Source organism: Trichoplax adhaerens, genomic scaffold (assembly GCF_000150275.1).
Source record: "Trichoplax adhaerens TRIADscaffold_22 genomic scaffold, whole genome shotgun sequence".
In the NCBI taxonomy this organism is placed as follows: domain Eukaryota; kingdom Metazoa; phylum Placozoa; class Uniplacotomia; order Trichoplacea; family Trichoplacidae; genus Trichoplax; species Trichoplax adhaerens.
Genome location: NW_002060963.1, coordinates 202,196 through 223,957, shown reverse-complemented (window position 1 = coordinate 223,957; position 21,762 = coordinate 202,196). Strand labels below are relative to the sequence as shown.

At 34.5% G+C, this 21,762-nt stretch overlaps 4 protein-coding genes across 4 annotated transcripts; 2 read left to right on the top strand and 2 right to left on the bottom strand.

Moving 5' to 3' along the window:
• Window positions 1-1,840: 1,840 nt before the first annotated feature.
• Window positions 1,841-3,560, bottom strand: TRIADDRAFT_32265 (uncharacterized protein; the record flags this gene model as incomplete). The annotated part of the gene is made up of 8 exons (XM_002117150.1): window positions 1,841-1,964; window positions 2,043-2,145; window positions 2,301-2,379; window positions 2,472-2,519; window positions 2,728-2,808; window positions 2,909-2,969; window positions 3,049-3,133; window positions 3,509-3,560. Coding segments are annotated over 8 exons (633 nt in total), but the record flags the coding sequence as incomplete, so codon positions are not given.
• A 4,726-nt stretch (window positions 3,561-8,286) lies between these two features.
• Window positions 8,287-11,874, top strand: TRIADDRAFT_32291 (uncharacterized protein; the record flags this gene model as incomplete). The annotated part of the gene is made up of 17 exons (XM_002117208.1): window positions 8,287-8,379; window positions 8,588-8,641; window positions 8,885-8,944; window positions 9,025-9,106; window positions 9,193-9,260; window positions 9,396-9,483; window positions 9,598-9,650; window positions 9,772-9,840; window positions 9,941-10,018; window positions 10,127-10,277; window positions 10,389-10,454; window positions 10,535-10,617; window positions 10,803-10,992; window positions 11,095-11,169; window positions 11,247-11,419; window positions 11,538-11,671; window positions 11,760-11,874. Coding segments are annotated over 17 exons (1,632 nt in total), but the record flags the coding sequence as incomplete, so codon positions are not given.
• A 2,912-nt stretch (window positions 11,875-14,786) lies between these two features.
• Window positions 14,787-16,508, bottom strand: TRIADDRAFT_32218 (uncharacterized protein; the record flags this gene model as incomplete). The annotated part of the gene is made up of 4 exons (XM_002117149.1): window positions 14,787-14,958; window positions 15,233-15,345; window positions 15,723-15,791; window positions 16,437-16,508. The coding sequence occupies 4 exons, from the start codon at window positions 16,506-16,508 to the stop codon at window positions 14,787-14,789; spliced, it is 426 nt and encodes a 141-aa protein (XP_002117185.1).
• Window positions 16,509-17,411: 903 nt separating this feature from the next.
• Window positions 17,412-20,133, top strand: TRIADDRAFT_32287 (uncharacterized protein; the record flags this gene model as incomplete). The annotated part of the gene is made up of 5 exons (XM_002117207.1): window positions 17,412-17,489; window positions 18,717-18,789; window positions 19,135-19,187; window positions 19,462-19,574; window positions 19,944-20,133. Coding segments are annotated over 5 exons (507 nt in total), but the record flags the coding sequence as incomplete, so codon positions are not given.
• Window positions 20,134-21,762: the final 1,629 nt, after the last annotated feature.

The following is a 21,762-nucleotide window of genomic DNA, read 5'->3' as shown; positions in this document are numbered from 1 at the left end:
GTACTGTACGGTGGCCCAGATACTGTACAGTACTGTACTGTACTGTAAGTCTGTAACTAGACCTGAGTTCGGCTCGGTTCGGCCCGATACCTTTAGGGTCCGCACAATACTATATACTGTAGCCTGTTATAATACTTAGTATTGTAAAGGCGGGGGAAATACTGTACAGTACAGTACAATGTACAGTACAGTACTGTACTGTACAGTGTACAGTACAACACAGTACCGTACCGTATTTTACGGTGGCCCAGATACTGTACACTGTAATGTACTGGACTGGACTGTACTGTACTGTACAGTATTTTCTCCGCCTTTATAGTACTAAGTATTGTAATCGGCTACAGTATATAGTATTGTACTGAAATGATGTCATAATAAGAGTCCATAACAACTTAGCGACAAGTGATTAAACCACTAGCAGAGAAATGGACTAATGGCGATCCTTACTACTTTGAGAAGTGATCGGGCCACTTGGGCGAGTAGATCATGTCATTGACTCGATGAAACCGTGGCAAACAGAGTACTGCAGTAAAAGATTTCTACTATCGATTGACTGCAGAAGATAGCAAAAACGACTGCCTCAGCTCAAGTTGCCCTTACCAGTTCTTAATCCATATAGAAATGGAAATAAACCAATATGAAAACGACTGTAGATGTGATTCTGACTACTTTGAGAACTGATTGGGCCACTTGGGCGAGTTGATCAAGTAATTGGCTCGATGAAGCCGTGTGGATTCAAGCACTGCAATGCAAGATTTCAACTATCGATTGACTACAGAAGATAGCAAAAACTGATGCCTCAGCTCAAGTTGCCCTTACCAGTTCTTAATCCTTGTAGGAATAAAAATAAACCAGTATAAAAATTAGTGTAGATGGAATGCTGACTACTTTGAGAACTGATCAGGCAACTTGGGCGAGTTGATCATGGAATGGGTTCGATGAAGCGGTGTCGATTAGAGCACTGCAGTAGAAAAGATTTCAACTGTCGATTGACTACAGAAGATAGCAAAAAGTCAAAAACTGCTGGACACCAATTGGAAGCCTTCAACTAAGGACTTGTAAAGGGAAGAAATTTTCAACTTAGAGCCCAATATTCAGTAGGAATACGTAATACATCTCATAATTATTACTAATAAACAATAAAGCGGCCTTGCAGATACAACTAGTAGTAAATAAATAAATAGTATAATTTATTTGTAAATAATGTAATTAACGCAATCATTTAAAGGAAGAGTAGATATTCAATTGCAACTGATTGTTGCCTACTGTACTGTATATCAAGCACAGTTACAAAATATCACCGTCTTGCAATTCTATTAGAAAGAGCCGCTTTCTTTGTTAGTCTACGTCCATGACAGCGCAGGGTTGATTTCTGCCTTGAAAAATACAGCTAATTTAAATGCGGCTAATGACCAATCATCAAACCTTTCAATCAAATTGAGGATAATTTAAAATATGAATGTTGTAATGGTTAATTCATTCCTCCAGAACGACTGATTCGAGAATTCTGAACGCATGCTTTTGGCGTTATAATTTTATCGTACGTAAGAAATAATCTATGACGATCCTTTTTATTTGCCAGATTTGCCTCACATACTGCACATTGAGAGAAAGAGCAGCTTTGCAATACAATTAGCATATATTTTATAATTTTTTATGTGATAATAGCTAGCAAAAATCAGCGTCTACAATATTAGCATTACTATTTCTCACTGTACAAGTCCTCTTACAGCACCAATTTTTAAACAGATCACTAAAATCTTAATTGCATCTACGTTCTAATCGATAGAAAGACATCATTCGTATACCAGTTAACGATAAGTGTCATCCAGTGCTAACTCTATTTGAGTTCATCCGGACAGTCAGGTTGTTGCCTTGGATGAGCTGCTACGAATGCATCATGATTCTCTAACTGCGCATTGATGCGTGTTATAATTGGGTATCTGGACATGTCCACCTCAAACCTTGTCATACCCAATATAAAATGAGTGATTAGCGAGTATTGATTTAAGGCTTTATCATACACACTGGTAAACCAGTACCTATTAGCATTGTAAACTTGTGGAATCAAGCAAAGATCAGCCATGGTGATGTCATCGCCAACACAATATTTACCACTAGTCTTTTCTAATAACTCTTCTAGAGCTATCCATATTTTAAGTAAGAAAATTTTGTCAATGAATTATTAAACTCTAATTAGAGATCTAACTTTCGTAGTAATAAATACCAGATGTACACCAACAGAAGGTTATATTATAATAGTAATATGCATCATCAAACGTTAGAATGAGTAACATTACAATTAAAGCCTTGCTCAATCCAGTGCTTTCCCCATTCCTTTTTCTTATCTGCGCCTACATAGATCAGCACTCGAAGATTCTGTGAACAAAGATCATACTATAAGTATTCATTGAAATAGGGTAGCTGCCGTTTCCATCGTAGTTATAAATAAAATAGACAGTATTAGAGACCTGGATTGGCTGAATACCACTAGTAATATTGTTGCTAATTCGTCGTACCTATAGGGAGATATAGTACATGCGATAAAAGCAAATAAATCAGAAATCGTACTATTTGCTCCAGATGATTTAGGAATGATCCGATCCCGTGTAGAGAAGTTGTATATGCAGTATCTATCTCTACTTCATAGTGATAACTCAAACATTGGTAAAAAAAGTTTCTTAAATACACGTATCTTCAATTATACTCGCAAATTGATCGACATACCGTCGCTCTTATTGCTGGATCTTTCGGTAACAAATACGGTGGATCTTGTCTTGTTTCATCCAAGTATTCTATAATACTCATCTGTCATATACGTCCATGGTTAATCCTCGACATTACTGTATTGTACGTACTAGAAAAATTCCATAAGGCTCATAATGTTACTGTAATTGAGATTACCCACCGAATCTGCTAGACAATGGCCATCTATTTCCAGTGCTGGCAATAAGGAATTCGGATTAAGACTTTTGTATTCGTCCTTAAACTAAAAAATAAATTAATAAAGATTAATTTAATTTCGTACGAACGTAAAGTAGTTTAAACTTATCCTTAAAACTAGCCTGTTCGCCACCATCCTTTAACAAGTGCACAGGATGATAATCATATTCGATTCCTTTGAGAGCGAGAGCTTACAATATAAAAAAAGATTGAAAAATCTTTGATTACAACCTCCGAGAAAAATGAAATAGTCAACAGACCCTGAGCGAGAATTTTAAGCTTATCAATGAGAAGCTAGCATTCAAAAGTACATGTCTATATATGACAGTTGCATTTTGTAGCTACTGTACCTAGATGATAGCGAATTGTTCATAGCATACTGTAAACAAGTTAATAGCTAGTCACTTTTGATGATACTAATTCAACTTACTTACCTTATGCATAGTAACATTGATGACAAGTCCTTAACTACACTACAGGAACCTTAGGATTTCTCGTTAACATTATGATCTACAGTACTTCGTCTATCGAGCATTATATTGAATTCAATAAATAATCAGTTTACCTATTCTAACACGCCAAGAACAGGTGCTGCGGAAATAAGAGTACAACCGTGGCTAAATATGGTGAAGTCATAGATTTAGTTAGTATTGTGTTTTAGTCGTAGTATTTGAATATTTTAAGAGTTTTTTCAATAGACTGGACATGACAGTATTGTCCATTGCTGATTGCCACTGATATTAACTGAACGATTTACGGTATGCAGTTTCTAATTATGCGTATGAGTAGTTTTTAGACAAAACTAACATAGTACTAGCGATCCTATTGACAGCAACTTGTGAATGCACAGTAAAAGAGAGTTTGTCGATCGTAGTTTTAGAATGTGAAACTCTTTGAGATCGATGATAGGATAATTACAACAAAGCGCGAGACATTGTTTACTGTTTCTGATATTTTGATTCCATATCCTGTAAACTCTCCATTATCAAAGCACTAAGATCAATTTTATGCTTGCAAAGCCTAATTTCAAAGCTGATCCACCAGGTATTCAATCAGCGCTGCATAATATTGCAATATACGCGTATGTTATGCTGCAAAAGCGGAAGCAACTTGAAATGAGCTCTCAAGTTTGCATTGCAAACAGTAACACCGTAGTGTGATACTTGTCAGTAGCAAGTCTGGCAATTACATCATAAGCATTCACAATTTGCTACCAGTAGAGTCAATTCAGTATTATTGTTAACCAGCTCTATCCTATTCTACCTTGCTGGACATTTCGCCTTCTTCTGATGCAATCCACAGTTTCCAATTTTGCTTTATTGAGTTATCGCGTTTGCTGATCGGCTGGAGCTGACAAGTTTAACTACGCCAGGTGTTCAGCAGTGTTCACTATGCATGGTGTTCACAGTTCCAGTATCATCTGGACACTATAGTATAGTACACTAGTCAGCCTGTGGTAACAAAGTTATTTATGAATTGCTGTACCAAGCACTGGAATATGCTTTGGATGGACACTTTGGACAGACATTATGGACCTCATCCCGTTAAAATATTGGGTCCAACTTAGGACTAGGACTGGACCGGACTGGACAGGACTGAGTGACACTTCGTTACGACAGCACTTTCATTAATATACAGTACAGATGGTCGATTTTGAACTGACTGGTTATTTCTAAATTAAGTAATAATACGCTCAATCTTATGATCTGTTACTAAGTTCCGATTGGAGACAGTTAATATAAGATCATCGATGTTATTAAAATTAGTACCAGTGATTTCGAAAACAGACACGGAAGATCCATACTGAGTAGCCATTTTTGGATATTGATGGCCTCATTTGGTAAGAAATGTCCGTCTGTCTTGCAGAATACTGTACAGTGTACAGTACAGTACTGTACTTTAAAATCAGTACAGTACAGTACAGTGTACAGTACTTATTTGGTAGTCCATACTGTAGACCTTACAGTACTGTGCTGTACTGCGCATGTTTATAGTGGTTTGTACTGCACTCTACTCAGTTCGAACCACATCGTATCGATGCACGGGAAGTACGGACATTGGACACTGGCATTGCAGCGTAATCTTTGACTTTACAGTACTATACTGTGCTGCGCATGTTCATAGTTGTTTGTACTGTACTGTACTGCGCATGTTCATAGTTGGTTGTACTGCACTCTACTCAGTTCGAACCACATCGTAGCGATGCACGGGAAGTACGGACATTGGACACTGGAACTGCAGCGTAATCTTGTCATTTTTTCATTGGTTCAATTCCACTGCATTGTCCAACATTTTTAATTAATTAAACAAGTTGTTTCAGAAATTTTTTATTTCATCTTGGTTTTACCTCATTACAAGGTGAATAAGAGAATTCTTTGTGTAGTCTGTACTGTAGCCTAGTTAATCTTACTTATTGAAAGAGTAAATCCCTTAGTCGAACGAGTAGAGATTACAAAAATTGAGTACGTTAGGAACAAGCTTGCAAGTTCAAGGCGAATCAGTGGAGAAGCCATTGGTTAATCCATTCTTGCAAAGACTGTGGAAGTGGATTGGAAAGACGCTTTGCATTTTATTGATTAGTAATTTTAGGCATAAAATATGAGCAATTCAAAAATGAAGGACTACTACCTGATGTACTGGATTATCGTTGTCCTTGTAGCATTCGCATGTTGTAAGTAATGAATCTCTATGTTGATATGATGTTATTATTATTTTCAATCGCTCTCAAAGGTAGGTAGTAGGGACGTGCCGACGTCAGCCGGTGGTCATGGCTTTGCTACATACTAATCCCAAATCTACCTCTGAATTAGAATAGTATTTCTGACTGTTTGTGCTGCTACACAATACACAAAATTTCCTACCTTTCATGTAGTAACCTTATGCTAATGGTAGAACCATGTCTTGAATACTGTACGGCTATAGCTATCTCTGAAAGATCAACTTGGTCAACGTGTAATCGTGATAAGCTTGTTGCTACTCTACCATACGAGTAAATAGATAACCCGTAAGAATAGCAGTTCTTGAGGTCTATCGGTTAATTACGTCTATATATATTCAAATTCTTATCCTTGATCATCAACTCTACGCTGATTCATTGATAATGAAATTTTTACTTTACAATACTACCATGACAGTCTCTGAATGATCGAGTAGAAGTAATATTGCTTAGCATCTTAGTAGATCATCAAATTTCCTACCGTCTGTTAGTTAACTTTTATCTGTAAATTCTCATCCCTATTCATCAACCCTGCGTTGATTCATTGATAGCATTTAGAAAACTGCCTTTACTTAATAATACTTCCATGGCAGTCACTGATTAATGACTTTGGACTCCATTGCAACAGTAACAGTACTACACATCTTACTACCGTAGTATAGATAAATAAATAACCTGCAAGTTAGACGAATTAAATGACCACAAACTTGACTTTCAGGCCTCGATCTCATTAACTCAGTTGGACAGTCATATCGACTGACGTAATTTCTTACTGCTTTAATTTTCTATACGCTATAGAGTACATTATTGTTACTAAAACTCTACTATAACGCACGTCTGTTACGCTATTAACATTGAATGTTTTGTATTAGCTGACCAGACTGCTGATGAACAACAATCCAAAGTGGACAAAAAAGATGCTGAAGACACCGATGCTACAAGTACGATAAAGTTGTTACAATGTGCTATAAAATCATGAGACATCTTGTGACGAATCTTGAACTTGATTAACCAAGTAGATTTATTAGTCACTGGTTGATGGTGATAAATACCACTTGAAATCTAATATGATTTTTAATCTTTAGGCAAGCCAGATTCTGAGACAACGACCGGTGGAAATGGTGAGGAAAAAACCGATCATTTTAATAATTTGAAACTCGCTTCCGACGTTGTACTGGAGAAACTACTGAAAGAGGTTGAATCGCTAGTTGAGCTTACCAAAGAGGAATTGGAGGAGAAACGACCGGTTAAAACACAGCTAGAGAATGATGATAACTTGGTCAACAATGGTGATGGTACTTATTCTCGAGAAACTTCCTCAAATACTGCTCAGGAAAATAATAGGTTACCAAATAATCTCAACAGTGATAATAATGGACAATCTGGCTCTGCTAGTTATCAAGATAATGAGAAAAGTGACACTGCATCTCAAAATGACGGTCAATCATCAGATAATAAATTTCGTATTATCGACAAGATTTCCAGCAGTTCTAATGAACGGAAACGGTCGGAAGATATTTCTTCACCAACTAAGCAAATTGATCCAATGGAACTACAGCTAGATGACGATATTCAAGAAGAAGATGAAGATAGTAGTGATTCAGAAAGTAGTGCTGAACAAGAGAAAAAGGAAGATCTAGGTATACAGTGATGGCTATCTTATTAATACTGTTCATCATAGTCTTTATATAAATTCTTAATGTAAAATGAAAATTTTTTCATCGACTTTTAAGATCATGTAGTAAAATTAATTCTTAGCGATAATCTGCGATCCAAGATTAATTGTAATTGTTCTACTTTTGCAATTCTGAAATAATTACTGATGTAAACTACATTTTTTTGTTTAGTTATCATGATAGGACTATGTTTTCATGCTCATTGTTTTATAGTTATAAATGAAGAGACAATGATATTGTTGATAAAATAACATATTTTTTATTAAGTTACTCTTCTATACTTTGTAACCATTAAAATTAACCACATTTTATAGTAATCGCTAACATGTAAATAATGTCTTCATATCTGCGTAACATAAATATACTCTTAATTAACCACAATATTTTGTTATTTAAATTTCTCATGCTTAGTTATAGATATTACAATTGATCGTACTCTTAGTTACCACTGCCATTTAAGTAATACCATCATGTCTGAGTAATACTAAAGTACTCCTATATATGTAATCTTATTTTGCAAGCTTCGTCTACATAATTATAATTTGTGCATGATGTATATTAAGATTTTATAAATTTTCTTTACCAAAAATCGTCTATTAGCACCAGGCCAATCTGAATATGAACAGGCCTTAGAAATTTTGAGTGAATTTGACGGCAATAAGGAAAGGTTAATAACCTGTTTTGACTTATGTCACTAGTAATTTACTTCGATATTAAAAGTCATAATGCCAATGCTGTCATTTAGTGCTCGAAAACTGCTAGAAATAGCGAAAAATCTTGGGTATATTGAAGCCAGAAGATATTTTGCTATGGCAAAGTTGGTTAGTCTATAACTTCTAAAATTAAAATACTCTTCAATTTTACATACGTATTGCTGTAATCTGAGAATAAAGAAACAATGTAATACAGCTCACAATTGTTTTAATATTCCTAAATTGATAAATTTCTCTACTAAAGTTTGGAGATGTTTTTCCAAGAAACGTCATGGCAGCTATTGAAGATTTAGAAGAATTAGCGGCAAAAGGCGATCCTGCTGGCCAGCATGTAAACACAATATTAACTATTTATGCGTATACGGATATTTTATAAATCTCTTGTCTATTTAAAGGAAAGTTAAGTTTACAAGTCGTCACTAAATTATAGCAATAAAACTATCGTCTGCCCTATATACTATATTTTTTATCGCAGGTCCTATACTGTACACATACTTTGCAATAAGCAAAAATCTTGTTTTTATTGTAAACATATGTAGGGTTTAGGCTATCTGCACGCAACCGGACTTGGTTTCAATTCAAGCCAAGCTAAGGTCAAATGATAATAATGCTTTATGTTACGCATTTAACCAACATCCTAGTAACAAATGAGGAACAATGACTTATTACGCTAACTATTTATCTTATGGTTTTGCATAATATTGCAATAGTGAGTTATTTACAAAATTAGAATACCAATTATACTGCTGACTGTATCTATGCCATCACAACTAGTTACTGTTAACGAAATTATCTTTCCCTAACGTATATTGTTGTTATTATCACTTGAAAAATAGGCTTTGGTTTATTATACCTTCTCTGCCTTAGGAGGATACACCTTTGGTGAGATGTCACTGGTGAGCATCTTAAACCTAATTTCGTAATAAAAATTGTCCTTTTAATTAGTCATTCACACTGTACCCAATTTATGTTACAGGGATATAGATATTTTAATGGTATTGGTGTTTCTAAAAGTTGTGAAACAGCACTATCTTATTATAAACGCGTTGCAACAAAAGGTAATCTGATATTGTTTTGAACCTTCCATAGTAATATCCTTAATATCATAAATCTCTATTAAACTCATATTTTGCCTATAATGTAGTGGCAGCAGCAGCAACCTCTGGTGGCGATGCTATACATAGAATTAGATTATCTGAAGAAGCCGAACAAGTACGCACAGTTGCAGGAATAACTGATTTTGCATAAACTAATTATCTTATGCTACCTATTCGAACCGATGTAATTTCTTCTTAAAAGCTAACATTACTGCACCTTGATAATCAAATGCTCTCGTAATAAATGTAGGGTACTGCAAAAATTGGTCTACTAGATGATGACATCGTACAGTATTATCAATTTCTGGCTGAGAAAGGTGACTTGCAAGCGCAGGTAGGTAGACCATGGAAAATAACCTTTAGTATATACAATACAATCAAAATTAAAGTGATGATGCTGAATATTTACACCGCTTCCATTAAATGTGCTGGTACTCAAAATTTTTAGACAGCGTTAGGACAACTATACTATCAAGGCGGTAGAGGAGTTAAGAAAGATCATCTGGTATATATCGATTTTCTTATTTGGCTTTAATCAATGTACAATTTCATAGAGCTGACCTTGCAGTAGTTGATTTGACGTCGGAATAAAAAATATCGAATATTCCTGTTTTTATCTCTTATAGAAAGCATTAAAGTATTTTAAAATGGCTACTAAAGCAACTGATGGTATTGGTGATGCTTTTTTAGGAAAAGTAAGCCGTAGTATAATTTTTATAATTTTATCATAATAATACCGATTTATTCGAGTAAAAATTCGTATATACTTATTTCCATCTGTTGCATTACTCCTAGTTATATTCAGAAGGTAGCAGGAATATCAAACAAAGCAATCGTACGGCCTTAGAGTATTTCCGAAAGTCAGTTGATAAGGTATTTCATTATAATGCGATTATGATTTTAAGTTTAAACACAGTAGTCTGTAGTACTATATAATGATATTCACGCCTCTAATTCCATTTTCTCACCCAATATCTATAGAAAAGTCCTATCGGATACTGTGGATTGGGTGATATGTATTTACATGGTAAAGGTCTTGCTAAAGATTATAAAAAAGCCTTCAGCCTATTCTCACTATCTGCTCAGCAAGGATGGGCTGATGGACAACTTCAGCTAGGGCTCATGCACTATAGTAAATCAAATGTTCTAAATATTAAAATAGGCACAGATTATAAGTTATTTTGATTACAATTTATTAATTTACGATAAATGACTTAAAATATATCTTATATGATTACTGCAGAAGGCTTAGGGACGCCGAAAGATTTGAAGCAAGCTGTAAAGTACTTCAATTTAGCATCACAAAGTGGTACGAGCATCCAGATATAATATACTCTTCTTAAAGTTGGCTTACTGATACAAATTTTAAACTAATGTATTGTATTACAGGGCACATTTTAGCCATTTATCACCTTGGCATGCTCCATGCAACCGGAAATGGTATCATCCGATCCTGCCATACAGCCACTGAAGTAAGAATTGATTGTTATAAAGATTATAAGCTACTATATTTGTATTAATATACTATCACCTTGTAGTATATTTATTATAAGAAATTCGAAATCTAGGGTGTAAAATCTCTACTTTGAAAACCCACAGTGACATAAAATATTTAGCCAAACTATAATGATTAACGTCTTTGGTTATTTCATTGTAGCTATTGAAAACAGTAGCTGAAAGAGGACAGTGGTCGCGAATATTAATGGAAGCCTACAATGCTTTTAAAAACGGGCAAATTAGTGATGCCCTTATTAAGTACGGTTTTATGGCTGAGCTTGGTTATGAAATTGCCCAAAGCAACGTTGCATATATTCTTGATAAAGGCAAGAAGTTGTTTGCTTATATATGTGTATAACTATATGGTATTACAATGGTATCTTCAACGTCCAGTCGCTAGCAGGCGATCTTATACGTCATTTCAGTTACGCTTACAATTTAATCTCGTATAGGTGAAGCCTCGCATATCCGAGAAACTGAAAAATATCCACGCGCGCTATTGCAATGGTCACGAGCAGCATCACAAGGTAAAAATTCACGTTATTTAGTTAAAAATGTTAAACAAATATTATTCCCAATCATATTTACTTTTCGATACTACTAGGATCAACGGTGGCTTTAGTTAAAGTTGGAGATTATCACTATTATGGTTTTGGTACTAAAGTTGATTACGAAGCAGCTGCGTTAAATTATCGTGTTGCTTCCGAACAACAAAATAATGCGCAAGCTATGTTTAATTTAGCTTACATGCACGAAAGAGGTTTAGGATTGAAAAGGGTGATTAATAATTTTACTAATATCGTACACTACGAACATTCCATTTGTAAATAGCTTTGGTTAGGTGTTGTAAACCCTATTACTATCACTAATATAATGTGATACTTGCTGCGATTAGGATATGCATTTGGCAAAACGGTATTATGATATGGCATCCGAAGCCAGTACGGAAGCTTATATCCCTGTTAAGCTAGCCCTAGCAAAATTGTCTTTTTTATACACCGCTGAATGGCTAAGACATGTAAGTAAGAGGTTCTCTCTGTTACTATTTCATCGATTGAAACAAAATATAATTATACTCTTTTGTAATTGTATTACAGGGCTTTGGACGCTATTTGAGCGGTAAACAGGATGACGTGAAACTTGATAAAAGTTTGACAAACAACTGGGATTTATATCTTATGGCAATATTAATCGGATTTCTTATTATAGTCATAATCATGCGAAGAAGATAAGAAATTGTACTTTGCACGACGTACTTTTCTTCACTATTTTATATATGTGTAGTTCAATGTAGTCTGAGGTAAGAATAAGCATGATCAAGTAAATTGTTCTCACGTAGGTTAATGTAATGCATCGATAGCACTTTCCGTAAATTTAAACTGATCTGTCTGTCTGTTATCTCGTAATGAATGAAATTGGAACACAGATAAAACATCAAAGTTAAGTGTACATGCCAATATTGTACAAAATTAATATATTCGATAGAAAGATAAGATCAGTCATCGTTTGTATAGTATAGTTGTGAATTGATATATTAATCGGCGAAATAATTTAAATTGACGGAAAAGGAAAGTTGCAAACCAATCGCTAATTACATGATCGATTTGATAACAATTTTTGCTAACCACATCGACAGCTGTTATGAATTTCTATATTATTTTTCATTTATTACACCATATTCTACTGTATATCATGAACTGCGTATTAAAATGTTTACAATTAACTGGGATATTTTATAAACTGAATCTGAATTTGGAAAAATCTAATATTGATCATGAATATACCATTGCATGCTTTAACAGTAAACCGTTTGCTATCGCATAGCAAATTAGTCATTAGTGTTATGTAAAATGGCTAAAGATCAAAGACAGTATTACTAGATCTAAGAAACGCCTAAAATAGCTAAATCAATGGCTAACTTGAATTATTTCAAAAGAAGCATGATAATAATATTTATATACGCAAGAAACCAGATCAATCTCTACAATTTGGAGGTAAAATATGTGGTATCACTGACTATTGGCGTTGATGATACTAGTTGAAGGTAAATTTGAACTCAATCCAATCAAAATACTAGAAATCGCGTGCTTTAAATTTAACCAGTAGCTTCTTATAAACTCCGTTAACTCTTGTCTTTTGCTACTGGCATCGTAACACCTACTGTTACCCAATTCTGTCATAACTGCAACTTATGCAGTACCGTAAAACTGATTTAATGGCTTAAAATTGTACCTTAATATTTTGACATTTCTTACATCAGTAAAAGAATTTCGACTTCTGAATAGAAACATTTCAAAAATATTAAATAGATTAAATACTTCATAAATATAGATACGCACCACTCTGCTACTATATCGCCAATGCAATTATAAGCAAAAACGATTTCGCTTTCAATGAATGTATGCAATTATTTCGGAAGTTATTATATTATAGATTCAAAATCTTTATACAAAAAGCTTAAAGCATATAACCTATTACGAAAAGATTATACTTGCTAGGGCACAGTAAACTCAATTTAGATTGACGTAGTATAACCTCTAATAAATAATGTATACACATGTTGAATATAGCATATTTACCAGCTGAATACTATGTGATCGTAAATACTAGCGATTATTCCCGAGTCGATAATTAAAGAACATATTTTAGTACTAACGTATCATGTAGTATATAGCATGGTTGCAAGAGCTAATGTACATATCAAAACATGATTCATATCATCACGGATAGTTGATCAACGATATTTCGTCAGATATTCTAGTAAACCATTAAACATTATTTTTAAAATTCCAATATTAAGCTAACCGTTTCTAGGAATATTATGTTACTCTTTAATTAGTTAGTCAAACATTCGCTTCAATTGAACCGGTTGTCGTCTAGCAGCATTAATAATTTAATTGATTTAAAGAAAATTTTAAAGCGTTCAAGGACTAGCAAATAAAAATTACTGCGTAATTATAAACCTGGGATCATCAATGTAAAAGTGCACGTGCAATTTGGTGATTTTCTCGGTTGTCACTATGAGTATATAAGAAGGATGCAATGTACGCTATTAATAGGTTACATCGAATATCGCTTCATTAACAAGTTAATCCGCATGATTAACTATTTCCTAGAGTTTCAAAGATTACTGAAAGGATAGAATGGCTTCTTCTGACAATCTTATAAAGTTATCTTATATACACGCAAGAGAATATGGTTGAATCTCTTATACTGTATGATTTACAAACAGTTGATGCAATTTTATTATTTGTTTCTTTACTTAAGAAAGGAATTTCTTTTAGGAGGTTAAAAACAATTACAACTTGTAAGATGATTCAATTTTAAATCCGCTAAAATATCTAATAAGCAAGATTAGATGTATTGTATTTATATATACAGTTTCTAAAGGAATAGTTTAGATGCTCACAATTATCACGGAAAGAAAGCACACTCATTCAATATCGTTTCATTCACAACAGAATCAGTAAAGAAGAGAATATCGAATATACTGTCAGTACGCAACATACATGTATATTACAGATTTAAGATTAAGGATAATCAGCCTTGCATAATTTTACTCAAACCCTAAAACTGCGAATTATGCTCGAACTAGCACCATTCCGGCGATTCATTTAAGAATCTACAATCCAATTTATTCCGGAAAACTCCCATCTCGTCATCAATTACTTCAACAAGTTTGCGAAATCTTCCAATGCAAATTTAAAACTATTATATTAAAAACCCAAGCGAAAAACAGATTTACTGTATCTTATGTAAGATAACTTACAGCCAACGAAAAGTAAATTGCTAGTATAGTTTATGGTATTTTAGCCAGGATGAACGGGTTAAAGCATAACTGAAATACTAGACAAGTAACAAAATAATCGATCCATCAAGTATAATCATGATGGCGAAGGATAAACAACATTTTGAGATGGCATAAGTTCTCTACAAAGGTAGGCCTTCTGCTAGGCTTGGATTTGGAACTGAGGTATCGCCATTACCCGATTGGACCAATGCCATAATCATGCTATTAACGAAAGCACCGTAATTTGAGTTACTCTTGCATTGTAATTAAGTACGTACAGTACAGTACAACAGCTTTTCATGGATAATGATTACGAACACATGAAAAATTAAAATATGTATCTATTGCATTTTCTTAATCTAAGTGTAACAATTTTGGTTCTAACCTGAACAAGAATATAAAAAATCCGAACAAATAATAAGCCATTTTAATCATGCTTTCCTTGATATGACTCTTTAGCAATCCTCTGTTATAAATCTCAGTGGGATCATAGTATCCAAGATGACCTCTTCGGCTGGTAATTATCCTATTGAAAATTTATGAATCAAGCAGTCATTACTACCTCGGACATGCTAGAGTATTTCAGACTGTATTTTAGTGTGGAGTAGGGATTTTATATTTGGCTGTACGGGTAACTGCTAACGTCTAGCTACCGTTATACTAGCAGCATCGTTGCTTGATACATTTTACAAGTTTACAGCAATCACCATACTCGTAAGGCAACATCACATCTAATGTAATACCGTATCTTTTCATTCATGCCCTACTTGTAAATTTGAATCAAAAAATGTTATACATACCTCCTAACCAAGAATATTGTCATGGGTAAAGTGAATATGAGGAACATCAACTCAAAGCTTAACAGGAGCATGACTGTAGTCAGTAATTGAGCCAAAGCCTCGGGAAGCAGCCACTACAAAAAGAAATTGACTTAGTAATAAGGTTTTTGCAAATTGCTCATTTCTGTTTTGAGTAGCGTGGTAAATGACTTGATAATATGAATAGCAAATCAGTAATAATAACAATTATATTGTTAATCAATTAAGACTGTCATACAAATTAAGTAGTTGTAGCCCCTAGTTCATTATGACATCAGACTAAATCAATGCAGTCCATCAGCTCCAGCTGATGATACTGCAATTTTTGTACATGTGTATGTATGGAAGATGAGGCTAATAATGAATTCATTAATTAATGATATTTCAAGTTAACAATGCCATGTTGATTTGACTGATTCCTGTCTGACAGCAATTTTGAGCATAGTACACTATCAATGACAATGAAGCTTACCCTATTTAACCTGGTACAGCAAGTGGTAGCATTGATGTGGTCACTTTCTAGATCCGATAATTCTATAATCTTGGAGTTTTCTAGTCAAGGGCTGAAGGCGTAGTAAGTGTACAATGATGATTCATTTAAGCAGGATGAATCAATTTAAGTTTAAAATTCAGTATTAAACAAGTAGTCTTTTGCTGCAACTCGTTTACTTTGAATGTTCAATGTCCTCTTCATCATTCCCAATCGATAGTACATCTACTGTCTATTGTTTACTATTTCAATATTACCTAGTCATTGCTTGATGATGATCCATCAAGTTTTGTGGGAAATACAGTAGAAAGTGAGGCAATCAATCTTGATCGGTGATGATAATACGTGTCTTCACATACATTAATATATATTATGATGTGGATCAGGGAGATTTGTGAATATTATCATTGCACGATGAGAATAGAGAGTAGATAATTTGGACAGTGTCTGGATCATCTCAAGTACAATAGTGTCATGGTGGTAGATTGAGTGTATAGACGAATTGGTTGAAAATGATTTACGCTATACCGATGGGAATAAAAGCCGAGATGAGAAAATGATGGCACAATTGCAATCTGCATTGTACACTGCCCAATAGCAGATCGATGATCAGATACCGAGAATGGACAACTGTACCCTATGGATGTGCGTGTATGCGTCTACACATTGAAAAATATCAACATTTGAAAAGGATACAAAGTAAACAGCAAGAAAGAGTAAAAAGCAATCATCAATAAGCGCAAAGACGAAGACCGCTGCTTGCGCCATCTTTCTTCTTTGAGCACAAGGTCGTTGGTCAATGAAGGTGATTGGCTGGAGTCAATCTCCCTATCTAGTGCAATTCAAGATTTTTGTTGTCTACTGTACTCAGTATGATACCGTACAGTACCAAATCAGCCTGAAGGTTGACAGTATGCCAAATACTGTATAAATTAGGGCGAGATCGTTGGTCAATGAGGGTCGTTGTTCAATGAGGGTCGTTCGTCAACGAGGGCCGTTCGTCAACGGAGTCAATCTTCCAATCTACTGTAGTGCAATCCAAGATTTTTCTGATACAGTGTAATCTGTATGATGCCGTACAGCGTATGGTACAGTACCAAATCAGCTTGACCGGTTACAGTACAGTTTACCGTGTACAGTACTGTACTGTATGCCAAATACTGTACTGTACAGTACAAATGACAGGTTCTAACTACAGTACAGTGAGGTACAGTACACTACAGTACAGTACTGTACATTACTAGTGCAGTACTGGGGCCTGTACTGTACTCTCTCTCCAGTACTGTATGCAGTAGTACAGTACTAGGCATACAGGATGCCTACAGTATACAGTACTGTACCCTACGGGGACGGTCGTGTGTCCAAATTGGGAAAGCTGGACACTCCAAATTACTGGTACAGTGTACAGTACAGTACAATCTTTCTGGACATTGTACTGCACAGTACTGTACTGGAAGCGAAAGTTCACCAGACACATGGCATGACGTCAGACTACCGGCACGGTACAGTGCCCTAGTACAGTACAGTCGCGTACTGTAAGCTTAATGTACTGTACTGTGGAAGGACAAAGAAACGCATCAGGGACGTTCGAAACGTCAGCGCGCAGTCTAGTTGACACGTAGGTCAAGTCACTTGCATCCGAGTGGTTTGGAGGAAGACCAAGCTCAAGACGCCATGTCTCTGGAACTGTGGGCTTTTATCATAGCATTAATTCTCGATGCTGTGCTCATTTTAATGATTGTATGGCATGTAAGTTCTGTTTTATCCTCAACCAATTTGTGTTGTACAGCTACAATTTTCCATCAAGGCTACTTTCAATGATAGAATAATCAATGATGACTGAAATAGCGCACGAATACTCGTCCTTCTTCAACTGTAAAGCCTATACCGGCAACCATGTTGAGATACTTGTGCCTGCTATTTTACAAGCCATAAATACAACAGTGTGCTAGCTACAATCTAGTTTGATTGAATGTAGACAACACCACCCGGCTAGTAAAGTGCAAGTGCAAACTACAATGTCATTGCAAATATTACAGTCTTCCACAAGATAGAATAGTAAGCTATTGGTGCTAGGAAAAGTTCATTTTTATCCTAATACAGTATAGTGGATTGATCATGCTTTGCATAGTGGGTATTGACATCGATGACCCAAGATTACGGTAGTCAGTCAAGTTCCTTTTCCTTGTTTTACTGAACTTTGATATCAACTATCCAACTTTCTAATAGCATTTGGAGAATCATGGACAGGAATGAATCACTCCGTTAACGGTATCCCATTGAAATTGTGCTAAAATACAGTAGTACCTTAGCAGTGCTAAACTGTACTAGTCGCCAGTCCAGGTCAATGTTCATACCGTGATAAAGTAATATAGCGCGATAGATGAAAGTATTACAATAGTTGAAACATTGACACCAAGTAGCATAAGCAGGAGATTCGGCTAGTCAAATACCCAGACTAACATGAATAAATTACCTTGAATTGGTGAGAATAGTCAATACTGTCGATAGAATACCGTTAGTTTTCATACTGGACTGAAAGACGCATACCATTATGCTGTAGCCACTATATTGCCTTGCGATAGACTCTACGGTACAATCATTGAGGCAAAAATACCTCTGTAAACTCTACATGTCCTTGAAAAAATTGATCAAACGACAGTCCAAAATATGAATACTGCACAGTACTGTGTGCGTCTGACATTGTTATCATGTTCTAGGTATTCGCTATAAAATCTTGTCAACGAATCGAAATTTTAAATTATAATGGATGTCAAAAGCTAGTCTGTCGTTGAACTTCAATGACATCTTTTGCTAAAGAGGTCGATGGCTGATCTGAAGTTTGCGCTCAAAATCGACACTACATGTCTCATAATTATAGTATACTGTACTGTACAATTTGTCTTTTCCACCGTCATTAGCTGTATGCATTGTCTTGAAGCAAACTGAACATTTTTAAATCTTCCTTTCCATTAGATTATTGCCTTTGACGAACTCAAAACCGACTTCAAAAATCCGGTAGACTTGTGTAATAATTTAAATCCGGTGAGTATGTTATAAACAAATTGAAAAATAAAGTGAGATTACTGTCAATATTGGGTTTGACAATAATTATAGTGTACTGTATTGACGTTGATAACATTACCTCTTCGCTATCTTCTCTACGTAGTGTAGATGCTGTGTGTACATCAATAAGATATTGTACAAATGATACAAGATAACTTTACTGTACTGTATGGCGTAGAAAGTAAATTGCACTATAAACCGTTTGCCTACAATGTCAGTTGTAACGATCTCTTTTGAAAGAGGTTAAACATTCTCTTCTTACTGCGTATTCCTACAGACTACTGTAGTTCATAAAGCGTAAAATCAATATTGCACAACTGCATATAAGGTATAATCACTCAATTAGAAATATGGCTACGTATTGCCGCTATTTCCAGATTCGTTCACTAACTGGTACGATCACAAATTTCGTATCTGCTAACCAAATATCTAAAATTGATTCATGCTACAAATTAGTATAGAATTTATTGCATCTACTGTATATTAATAACTACAGCCATTCGTATTTTCAATATTGGTGATGGTTGGTAGAGTATTGTAAAATATTGAAGTAGTCATCAATTAAGAACGAAGAGTCAGCTACATCTAGATTTACAAAGTGGATAATCTTAAATTAATCGAACAAAACTATTTTTATGCAATTGATTGAATGTAGTTAATCTTACCGGAGTATGGAATCCATCTATTTTTCTGCTTCTTCTTCTTGGTGGATGGTCAGATATTTGCTTTGCTCATAAATTTGCCAGTAATCATATACAATATTTATCGGTGAGTGCGTATTAATAAAGCATCATTTCTTAAAAATTAAATCTATTCTGATAATTTACATAAAGAAGAAATGGACATCTTTCACTGCCATGTAATTTTTAGTATATTCGAACGTATTTAAATAACTTTACCACGTTAAAATACTATTTTACTGTTAGTTCCTTGCTGTAAAGACTGTACTTACGTACAGTACAGTACATCTGTCATTATCATACTTGAAAGATAGTTCTACATTGAACTATTCGCATACTACTTAACAGACATATAGCATAAATTGCATTTACCTAGTATTATGTAAAACAATATTTAGATACGCCAATCGAATAGCATAAATTGCATTTACCTAGTATTATGTAAAACAATATTTAGATATGCCAATCGACCATTCATGACTGGCCCCGGCTTATACGATCCTACGACGGTTATGAATAGCACAGAACTAGCCAAGCATCAGAAAGAAGGATGGGCGAAGCTGATCTTCTTCATTCTATGCTTTTTCTATTATTTATACAGGCAAGTTGCATGCGAAATACACATAGAATACTATTTTGAAATCTAGTAAAGAATACAGTACATCTACATTACTATATAATGCAATTTATTGGTGATAACGTATAGCTACATGTGTGAAATCGATTGATTCTTTAATAATGTAGAAATAGATCAAGTTTGCTATGATTAGCGTAACGTACGATAGATCTAGGCTTGATCACAGTTATAAGTAGAGATTGTCTCAATTTTTTTCACTGTTAAAGATACCAACGTAGCATATGTATAGCTTATTCATCCGATTTAAATTGATCACGTAGAGTAATGAAATATTTTACTTCCATTGATGTCTGCTCACAATCGTAATCATTTTTTCATTTATTAGGATGATTTATGCACTAGTTTCGCCAAGCTATACTTCCTAAAAATAGATGAATAATTACAGTAGAAAGTTGGAAGACAATCTGTTGAGCAATAAGCACTAACCCTGCTTAAGAATCTAGACAAACTTAATAGACCAGCGTCTAATATTTCCTAAATTTTTTCTAATACTATATTTGTTATACAAAATAATATCACGACCAATTACCTAAATTATAAAGTACTTGATATCTTCTCTTTTAAAACTCTTTTATCAGCCGTATCAAATTTTTTGGTTTATGTTCACTAACTTAATGATATCCTTTCTAAATATAAGATGAAAGCTTGCTGGATTAGCTATAATTTCGAACATGCATCAGTGTAGTAATTTCAGTTTGACTCTTCTGTGCGTGATACTGTGCTAATTTGTTTATGACCGTATTCTGCTTTCATTTGTAGTACGTCTTTACAGTAATTTCCTTCTTCTTTTCACTATTTAACTCATATTTTGGCTTGATATATGTATTATTACGTCGAATATGAAAGGCAAGACGAGATAATATTATAAAAGTTGTGCCAAATGCTCGATAAAAAGTTTCATTCACATTCCTCAAATGACTTAAGAAAGTAAGTATAGATCTAACTGGTTCACGTACTAGTAGTGAAAATTCGTTTTATATAATTATCGGAGTACATTCTGAGTTTTTATCGGATCTGTTATGATACTTATTAATAAAGCTTGCTCAAAAACCGCTTTGAAGATGTTTAATTTGTCAAGCAGTAAATTAACAGATACAATATTTCAGCTGTGTCTGCATCGGTGTGTTTACAGTAAATTCCGCAATTTTGTAGGCGTAAGTAGAATTTTTATAATGCTAAAATTCTGAACTGGATATGGAAATATTGGACAATCTTTAACTGATCGTTCGATAGCTATGGGCCGTCAGGGATGCAATGGGCAATCGTTTAACGTCAATAATGTGATTACCTGATTCTCACATACGTATTAACAGGAGTAATATAAATAGCGTTATGAGTCCTAGTCCGTCAGCAACACGACGGATTGTAGAACTGGTACACCTTTATATTTGACATTAACATTCTATTTTCTTCCAATTACCAGTTAACGTCCTGTCACTTCGCCGACGGAGAGTTACAGTACATATATCAATGAAAAATTTCCTTAATTCTATCTAAAGAGTTGACAAATTGAATTGAATCAGTGTTTTATTTCTCTCTATCTTAGTAGTTCCTGCTGGAACTATGTAAAAAATAAAAAATTACAACTAGTTATTGAATCTGTGTTTAATTTATTTCTATTTTACTAGTTCCTGCAGCA